A 10,596-nucleotide genomic window follows, 5' to 3' on the forward strand; every position below is an offset into this window, starting at 1 on the left:
CTCTTTGGATTTGAGACTTTAGTCTTTGCAAATTTACAGATCTTCTTTATGCACCAAGAGCTTGTATCAGTTCAAAGAGAAAGGAAAAATTGAAATCGCATAATATGACCCCTTTAAAACCGTTAAAAAATCATAATAAATCATAGTGCTATGGTGAAATCATAGAGGCTGCATTTCAATTAAATAGGCCTATATGTGCTGCGGGTTTAATATGTGCTTTATTTATATGCATGTAGGTTACGTGCATCTCAGAGCGGCTCCATTCATAGTAAATGCTGCTCCACACAAACTGTTATCATTTACATGCGCAGAAAGTCGCTTATAACGTTCATCTGGGAAAAATGTGCACCATTTTATCAGACTAATAAGGTAAATCATTTATAAACCTATGCCAACAAAGTAGAATACATCATTATCTTTCTAAATATGTTAACTGTTCATCGCGACTTCAAGATAAAAGGTTAAACCCTCGCTCTGAGTTTGCACGCTTCGATGTCCACATGCTCTTGTTCAAGAAATTACATTGGCTGTAGCATTTCTGTCATAAAGAAGTGGCCAAGTATTAAAGATTAGATGGACATTTGAATTAAATGTTGTTTAGTCAATATTAAACAAGGATTAGATCGCTCTGTAAAGTGTAAAAATAATTGTCAGGCCCTTGGTGCCCTCTGCAGGCATTTGATATAATGCATAATGTACATTATTTACGATTATATTGTTTTATTACATTTTTTACTGTTTTGTTCAATAAAACCAAATGATTACTTACTTTTGAAATTGTATTTGAACCAATTATTATTGCCTCATTGCTATTAATTATATATGTATTTTAAGTCGTTTTAAAGTCTATTGTTCACTTAGGTCTATTTTTATTACCACAAAAAAAATTATCAGATTACTCGATTAATCATCAGAATAATCAACCAATTACTCGATTACCAAAATAATCATTAGTGACAGACCTAGACTATTTTCAGTCCTGTAATATCAGCCAAATATTTGACCTATTTCATTTATGATCTGTTTTTTAATTTTAGAAAATTTGCGCTTGAGGAGGGGAGTTCAATACACTACAAACACTTGGTATACGCTTTTTTGTCAATTGGGATGCATAAAACAAAACTTCAGTGCCTATGCATAGTGCCCTGTCAAACAGAAACAAAAAAAAAAGCACCATCATAATTTTACCAGAGCTACCATAAGTTTAATTGTCATTTTTGCCTTGATGACATACCTAAACAGAAAGTTGACAAACATGTCAAAAGACCTTTATTTAGTAAATATTCAGTATTCATACGTAAATAATCATACACATATTCATATAATGTAAAACATATGAAAAACATTTACATTAATGCAAAAGCGGGTACTTTTATCCAAAGCGACACAAGAAGAACAAAAGCCATTTGCCAATGAGCTAACAATATTTTTAATATATAATGCCAGGTTTATTTGATAACTATATTAGGATGCATGCTAGAGAAGCTCAGACAGATCGTTTGGATTGTTTACATGAAGGTTTTCAATCCAATTAAACCATCAATTTGATTATAAACAGATTATCTGTGTACATGTAAACATAGCTATTGAGAGTAAACATCTATCCCCAAAACTAATGATAGTTTTGCAAACAATTTACAACAATCTGCTCTGCTTGTGTTTCATTAATGAGGCTGTCCTGCTGCTCAGATTCATTTCACCCGTCTCCTCTAGAGTTTCAGTAGAGATCTCAGAAGACTTTTAAATTTCCCAAGATATAAAATTTTGCAATCCAAAGTCGGAGATCTAAGCCATACTATTCACATTATTAACTCTTAATAATATAAATAACTAATTAATAACACTTTTACTTTGTCAACAATTGTCCCATTTGTCCCATTTTTACTTTTTAGAATTAACATATGATACAAAGTTGATGCATAACTGAGAACTAAACTACGAAAAAGCGCCCACTGAGCAGTAAGTGTTTCTGTGGTGAAAGCGATGGGTAAAGCAGTGGGGAACAGAGTGAAGCCACAACTAGAGTATAAACCTCCTCGGCAGCATCTCGCCACCAAACATCCGTCAGACAGTGTGGTGAACATCTACAGTCTACAGCAGTCAATATAAACCTGTAAGCCTGTGCCAGATGCAATTACACAAGCTTCTGTCTGAAAGATGGTTGTGTTGGCATGGGGTGTGTTTACGTGTGTATGGATGTGTGTGTGTCAGCTTGTTTGTATTTCCTCTGGGTACACACACCTGAATGCATCTTTGAGTGAGTAAGACCTCTGCTGACAGGAGAGTGGAGAAGTTTGTTTGAGGAAGGTAAGACGAGCCAAAGAGTGTGTAAATGAATTGTGTGTTTAAAGATGCTTTTTGATTTGGAATGAATGAGAATCTGAATATTAATTACTGAGAAAATGTGGATGGAGATGACTCAGAAGCAGTGCTGGGGAGGATAGGGAGAGACAGGGATGTGATAGAGAGAAACGGTTTGAGAGAGAGTCATAAAGCAACTCAGACTCACATGGAAGATGCGTTTGACTCCTGAGGCCAGTTTCTCTGTCCGAAGTTTCCAGAGGACGGGCTGGGGGGAGTTCAGGACGAAGACCAGAGGTTTCTGGTGCACATGCAGGGACTGGATGGGCCGCAGATGTAATGCCACCTGAACACAGCAAAGAAAGGGGTCAAATGAGAACGGCAATGAGAAAAGGGAAGTGAGTGCTGAAGACAATGAGGAATTTCACTAAAGACAGATAGGACACATGGGGCTCCGAACTGTATAAAGTCCTCAGAGCCTCAGCTGCTGGAATGACTTTTCAGACACCTAATATTATGCAGCCAATATAGAATTACAATCAAGCTAATAAAATGCTTATAAAATTTTGTTATGATGCGAGACACTATTTTCTATTCTGATACACATTTACACTCATATGTTTTAAAGGTGTACAGAAAATATGTTACTTTTAATTTGATGGTAACACCACGTGACATTTTTAGGAAATGTCTGATGAAAATGTTTTCTGAACTCAAACACTGAGTTCACAATTGCTCTTGCGTTGTAGCATACATCTCATAATATTTTAAGCACAAGAAAAGCTGCATATTTCATACATAGGATTAGCCAACGCAATGGCTATAAAAATCATGCTAGACAAAGCTTTTATTTATATCATAAATAAAATACAGTTCACTGAAATCCCCCCACAACTCCATTTGCATTTATGGTGACCCCATGTGTGGTTTTGACCCCAATGTGGAGAACCTCTGTGTCATAAAAACCTCCCATTCCTCTAATCCAAATGTCTCTCCTGTCATCTTTTCTCTTTCCATTCCATTCCCTCCTCGCCTGCATTCTGTAGTTCTTTTTTAGTAATGTCAGTGCCAAAAACATGACTACAGCAGCACTGTGGATGCCTGTTACTCCTTATCAGAGTTTGTGCTATTTATGTCTCTCCACCCTGCTGATAATCACAGTGACTAAGAAAGCCGTGTTTTTCTTTGGATAGCCACAATATGTGGCCTCACTGGTATTTGAACTTTCACACACAAGCTCTTTTGTTCAAAAAAGATGGTGATAGTGAATTGAGCGAGAGAGCTGTTCAACATGGATGGATGGATTAATGAGGATGAATAGTTTATACAGATTGTTTCTACTTAGTTTGAGCTTTAATATTATAATATACACAGATGTTTAGCAGATATTCAGCTTATTTATATTTTGCGTTATTTTTTAAATGCTGGCCTAATGCTAGAGACATGCAGACAAATGTCTCTGGTCACTGCCTCGTGTTTGGTTCTTGGTTTTTTTCCAGTGTTTTTAAGAAGGTTCATAAAATCTACTTTAAATAAAATGACTAGTCAGTGAAAACGAAAAAAATATGAAAATATACAATTTCGCACTTACCCATTATAGAGATAAAAGCTGTGGATTTGGGTTCGGTCACTTCAAATGTTCCAAAATCTGATTATGACGAGTGGGGGCGGGGCAGAGAGCCGTGGGAACGGAGTGAGGCCGGTGGAGTAATTGATAATGAGCGACACCTGCACCACTCACCGGTCTCGAGTCCCACGGAGGAGCTCCGGAAGGATAAAAGGAGGAGCTACGACAGTGAAAGAGGAGAGAGGACCAGGCCTGGATTTTATTTTGTGTTTTGGTTCTGTTTGTGCGCGACAGTCGTCCGCGAGGGGCTGTCGCACTATTTTGAACTGTGTTACACTGGTGCCGAAACCCGGGAAGAAGGAGGCTGGAACCGGCGAACATTCAAACAAAACTTTAATAATAAAATAAGCACAAAATAGCGCGACATGATTCCAGACATGATTTGATTAACTACCTCTCAACACTGACCTGACAAACAAGCACTGCCTCGTCACCTTTAGAGCTTTATTACTGACCCTCTTCATCTGTCAGGCACTGACAGTTCAATTTGCAATCATTCAAATAAAAGTAACTTAAATTTCTGTTTGTTCCTCATACAAAGCTTTAATAACACATCAAAAGATCACAATTATGATACTTTTATGATGTTTTGTGGTCTTTGGAAGCTTGAAAGCTTATCAGTATACTTTTCAAAATTTCTCATCCTGTTTCCCAATGCATAACAAAGTTTTGTAACAAAATGATGGTGAGAAAATGATGCTAGTATTTTCCTTTAAACTCTGAGAGGTCACTCAGGATATTTCATATAGTTTGAAACAGTTCCTTTCACGGTTGGCCTTTTATCTCACTGATCTAAACTTGATTCTCAGGCTAATACTATTACACTTGAGAACATATTCTCACGACTTCATCAGAACAGCCAGTGTTGAATTATTCACTTAACAAATTAGTCAATTAAACAATCAGACAGTGAAAACCTAATCTGGCAATGACATTATCTTAGATCCAGTCAAAACAGCTACAAAAACTTGTTGGCTTTGATGCAGTTACTCAATGTGTTCGACTGGGAAAATTTTTGAATGCACTGCATATAAAAACTTTATTTATGTATTATTACTTGCAACTAAAACACTGATGTCTCATTTTATTCTTACTCTTGAGAGCAATATTCAGGTCCAGAAGGCCATGTCCAACCAAACCATTTCTTGCAAACTTTATGTTTATGGCCAAAAACCTAACATCTTGTTGAAATGCCTTATGACTTTTATGAACCCAATAATTTAATTTATATTACTAAGTATGACTCATGGTAATGGAGACCTCATCTGCATGGTTACAATGGACACATCCCAAATGGGACACTTGATGTGGATGTGTGGTCTTTTGGCTTTCTTTGTGTATCTATGCATAAGATCAAAGGCTGTCACATTTTAAACTTAAGACTTAAAAGGTGCTCAATAGCACCCCTATGTAGCTGCAGTGCACACTTGATAAGCCAATTTGAAAACCTACAATACAAAATTTGTGTAATTTTAACTGCAAAATATTGAAAAAACGCATTGCGGGAAAAAAAACTGTTAATAGGTTAAAGGGTTAGTTCACCCAAAAATGAAAATTAGGCTGTGTTTTACTCATCCCAGAGCCATCCTAGGTGTATATGACTTTCTTCTTTCAGACGAATCCAGTCGGAGTTATATTAAAAATTGTCTATGATCTACAGCCTAATTTTCATTTTTGGATGAACTAACCCTTTAACAGTAAGTTACCATGTTATATACAGGGAAAAACTGTAAAAGATCTAACCAGACATTTCATGTAATTTTACAGTAAAATGCTGTTAATAGTTTTTGTTATCAGTTAGGTACATTTGGATTTTATGTTACATCTTCTATTGTTTAATGAATGTTTATTACATTATTTAAGTGTCATATGTTACCAGGATGGTGTTTTGTGTTTGTGTGAATGACTCTTGCACCTTCTGTATATTAGTATACTTCAGCTTGTTTGTACCGTTTGTTCTGTAAATGTGTGTACAGTTTTTCCATATTTTTTACTAAATTATTCTGGCAACCACAGCTGCCAAAATTATTTTGTAAAATCTACATATTTTTTTACAGTGTATGTTACCAAATTGTGGATTGGATGTAGTAATGTATAAAATAATTTATTGTACATTACCGAGTATGACTAAAGGTAACGGAGACTTCACTGAATGCTAAAAATGGGCATGTCTCAAATAGGACACCTGATGTGGACATGCGATCTTGTGGCCTTCACTTATATGTATCTGTCCACAAGATCACAGATCACTGTCACATTTTTCTCACGGTTCAAAAATCTCATGGTTCATAAGGTAATCAACAGAGCCCCTATGCAGTCTCAATGTGCCCTCAATACGCCCTTTTGTGAAATTATGTTGCCAAATTGTGGATTTGATACAGTAATTTACACAGTAATTTGCTTTAGTTTACAAAGGACATCATCTGCATGCAAAAAAAAATGTCTTAAATGGGACACTTGATGTGGATGTTCACGCTTGTGGTGTTCACTTCCGTGTATCTATCCTCAAGATCACAGGCTGTCACATTTTTATCTTATGGTTAAAAGGTGCTCAATAGCGCCTATTCAGCTGCAATCCGCCCTCAATAAACCTCTTTGTTGGGGCTGAGGGTGCCATTTGGGACAAGCTCAGTTCGTACCTAGTCCAACAAAACCAAATGAGATAAAACAGCCATAAACTTTGCCATTTCAAGATGTCCGCTTTAGAGGAAGCAGATGTGTTTGGTTGGATGGAACTCAGAGGCCCAGAGCTACGTAATAAGCGGCTCGCCCGCAGCTGTGGGAGGACGCTGGAGCAAATAAGAGTGTTTAGCAATGAGCCCAATAAAAGTGTGGCAATAATCATAATCATAACAGCAGGGCCTTCAGAGAGCAAAGAATGGAAGATATTACAGAGTGTTTATCACAAAGGGTCTGGCAGACACAGAGCGGACACAGACGCACAAGTAAGAGACTCTCGCTTTTTCTTCCACTGGATTTTTTTCCATTCACTTGCCTTTCTAATGTCTGTACTCAGTGGAAATTTTTCAATAAGCATCTAATATCTAACCCTCTCCCCTCTGGATCAATCTGAGCAGACATCCACAAACAAATCATATCTGCATGGAATGATTTTGACTATAGAGGGAAAAAAATAAACTGATAAATCAATCAATTTGCTAAATAACTAAAGGGTTAGTTCACCTAAAAATTAGATTTTTTTCATAATTCATTCACCATTAGGGCTGTGCGATATGGACAAAAAAAACTATCGCGATTTCTTTGATCAATTTTGTGATTTCGATTTTAATCACGATTTTGACACACACACACAGACATGCTTAACAGTCATTAATGCATTCAGTGTGAATTTGAAACATATTTCCAAAAGAAAACCAATTAGAGCTTTATCAAAAAGCTGTAACATGTCTCTAGAACAGACATAAGGCAAAATAATCACTAAGTAAATGTGTAACAAAATGTCTCTAGAATAGACATATGGCAGAAAAAAAAAAATCCAGTGTCCAGGGATTTTTTTTTTGCCATGCATTGGTCATAGAGCTCTTTGTGGCGTTGCCTCAGATGTTGAACTAGATTTGTTGCGCCAAGTTCACACGTACTCCGTCTGCAGTGCATATACAGTATGTGTATGCGGTGCAGAAGCAGCACGGACTCATTTTGCTTTCGCACAGGACGCGTTTGCAGTCCGCTCCTGATCCGCGGCTGTTTACCACAAACACAACATTTATCCATTATTTTGATTTCAAATCCCTCTGATCCGTTAACATGGGCGTGGAAAAAATACACACCACAGACGGAATGTGTGGACCTGGCGTTACGTTTGTATGCCCGCCCGGTCTGTTCTGTTCTCGTGCTCCATTTAGGCGCGCTGCATTCTGATTGGTTCGGATAGCATACTGCGGGAGGTCGGGGGCGCGGAAAATCGTGCTATAAAGCGATTTAGAAATCGCACAAGCTCAAATCGCGATTTTATGACGATTTTGATTAATCGCACAGCCCTACTCACCATTATGTCATTCTAAACCCATAAGACTTGCAATTATCTTCAAAACAACAGCGGCTCCTCCAATAAAAATTCAAAAGGCCTACACCAAAATTTTGATGCTTCAAAAACTTCATAAAGGGGTCATAAAAAATCCATATGAATCAAATGGTTTAATCCAATTCTTCTTAAGAAACGTGATATGCAATATAATGAACAGATTTAATTTAGGTTTTTATTCACATATCCCTAGAGCACATGGTACCTGTAGGTGAAAACTCAAACATGTTTGCTTCATGCACAAACCAATGAGGTTTGTTCTTGTGCGTCAAGTAAGTACAGTTGGGCTTTCATTATAAAATCTTCACTTGTGTTTTGAAGATGAATGGAAGTCTTACAAGTTTGGAATAACATGAGGGTGAGTAAATTTTCATTTATGGGTGAACTATGCCTGTCAACAAAAACCAGAGAAAGAAAATGGATGAAAGTTTTGTCTAAAGAAAGGGATGTGGAGAGTTATAAGGAGAGGGGCTCAAGCACAAACTCTCCTGGTTGTAAAATTCATGGAATTTCAGAATCAGACAAAAAAAAAAAAAAAAAAAGTAATTTAGAGAAGGCACAAACCACGCCAAATATCAATCTAATGACTGCGGGGTCAGTCGCTATGACAACCAGGGTTACATGTGACCTTATCAGTCATTTAGAGAAGGCACAAACACAGTCGTGCCACCGTTCCAAAACTGCACCAAGGTGAGAAGCAAATTACCTTGGCTAGGCATGAGCTAAAATCCCAGCTCTCCAGGGTAAGCTCACATACTCCCCATCACACATTGCTGCTGAACTGCAGACAGAGTTGTTAAACTGAGCAAAGCCAGGCCTCAGAAGAGTGAAGTGGTTGAGATGATCACGTTTTGAGAGATAAAAAGAAAGGCATGACCAGTGCGAAGCCCAGAGTGTGAGTCTGGACCTGATTTCACAGGCCGCTGCACTAACCGCTGTCTGATGGTGTTGCGGGGGCCCGTCCGGCCTGATTGAGTTACAAAGAAACTACAGGCTTTGATAGGAGACAGCTGCACCTCCCTGTAAAACCCAGCACAGAGGCTAGCATTACTGCAGGGGGTGATGGGAAACCGATCACACCATGTCATTTAACACACCAGCAACCAACCATTCAAATCAACAACTCAACCTCGGTGAGAACAAACAATGTCAGCAAGACACCGCAGTTCCTGTGTGGAGACTGTGCTGTTCCTGTCTATCTGTCTTTGAAACCTTCATAATTCTTGCATTCTCGTGTAAAGCACTAATAAATCAACTCTGTCAACTCTCTATGTACTGTATATCTCTCTCTTTCACTGCTGACAGCAATTCCCTGTTAAAAGGAAAGGGTGTTGACATTATTGATAGAGCTCATTATGTGACTGATAGTCCTCCCAAAATTTCAGTTCACTAAAACATCCTCTAATTAGATGCCAAATAATGTAAGATAAGCAAATCATAACAGTCACAGTGTTCCCTTGGGCCGTGTGAAGATTTGGGGAACAGGAGCAGATGGGTGGGAAACGGAGTTTATTTAGGAGAACGATAGGCAGATGATATGGAATCATAAAGGGGTAAATGAGGAAACAGACAAAGATGGTGGTTGGATGACAAGTCCATTTTAAGGATGTCAAAAGTACTGTTACTTTGCAAACAATTTAAAAGTAAAATAAAAATCAGTCAACTGTATGGGTAGTATAAAGTACCAATTTGGTAAACATTTTTCTCTTTATTCTATTAACAATTTTAACAACTGCTTGAATACGAGTGGATCTCATTTGAATAAGCATTGCTTAACCACTTAAAGGATGAGTTAGCATTTTCATTTTCAAAATTGCTAGTGATAATAAAAATTTCACTGCCATTGATAACAACTACTGAAATTTTGGCATTGTGACAATCTTAGTCCTAGTCCAAGTAGAAATAGTTTAAAACTATGTTAACTATGGAAGTCTATTGGTGTTCACAGTAAAGAAAAAAAAATTGTCAGTTTATTTCTTGTAATTTTTTTGTCACAATTGTGACATTATTTATAGCAAATTCTGACTTTATACCTCACTTTATATCTTAAACTTTATTTGTGATGTTGCACTGTCATCAAAAGGAAAAATGGTCAAAAGCTGTGCCTTTAGGGGTAAAACAGCTTTGTACGTTGTACCTTTTTTTGTATATATCTCAATTGTGACATTACTTCTCACAACTGCAACTTTATTATTTAAAACTGTTATCTCACTGCATATTGGATGAGGAAACAAGTCTTCCATATTTAACTGCACAGATACACAAAAGCAGATTTAACTAAACGCAAAAAGAAAGACATTAGATCTCGAAAACAACTCTTTCAGTTATTTATAATGTTTGTTTTCTGGAAATAATGCAATGTTTGCACATTCTCTGTGACTGTGTCAGAGAAACACACTGTTAACATTGCTTAGCGAAGCAGAGATTTGAGTCAAGAGATTTTCTTGTAAATTTGATAAATCACTGTCATGTGTCTGTGCATGAGCTTTCCTACGACTCCGTTTGACTGCACTCTGTTTGAAACAATGTAGAGCTATGTGAATGTTTGGCACTCTTCTAAATGTGAATCTCTGTGTGTGTGTGTGTGTGTGTGTGTGTGTGTGTGTGTGTGTGTGTGTTATTTGAC

At 37.3% G+C, this 10,596-nt stretch overlaps 1 protein-coding gene across 1 annotated transcript in view; it reads right to left on the minus strand.

Annotated features, from left to right (window-relative positions):
- Window positions 1-10,596, minus strand: part of LOC107675425 (transforming growth factor beta receptor type 3-like) — a 161,517-nt gene that overhangs the window by 62,684 nt on the left and 88,237 nt on the right. The window contains exon 4 of the mRNA XM_016469757.1: window positions 2,510-2,647. Within this exon, the coding sequence (XP_016325243.1) occupies window positions 2,510-2,647 (138 nt within the window). The remainder of the gene's footprint in view (window positions 1-2,509; window positions 2,648-10,596) is intronic.

The sequence above is a fragment of the Sinocyclocheilus anshuiensis genome, unplaced genomic scaffold, assembly GCF_001515605.1.
Source record: "Sinocyclocheilus anshuiensis isolate Anshui unplaced genomic scaffold, SAMN03320099.WGS_v1.1 scaffold1696, whole genome shotgun sequence".
In the NCBI taxonomy this organism is placed as follows: Eukaryota; Metazoa; Chordata; class Actinopteri; order Cypriniformes; family Cyprinidae; genus Sinocyclocheilus; species Sinocyclocheilus anshuiensis.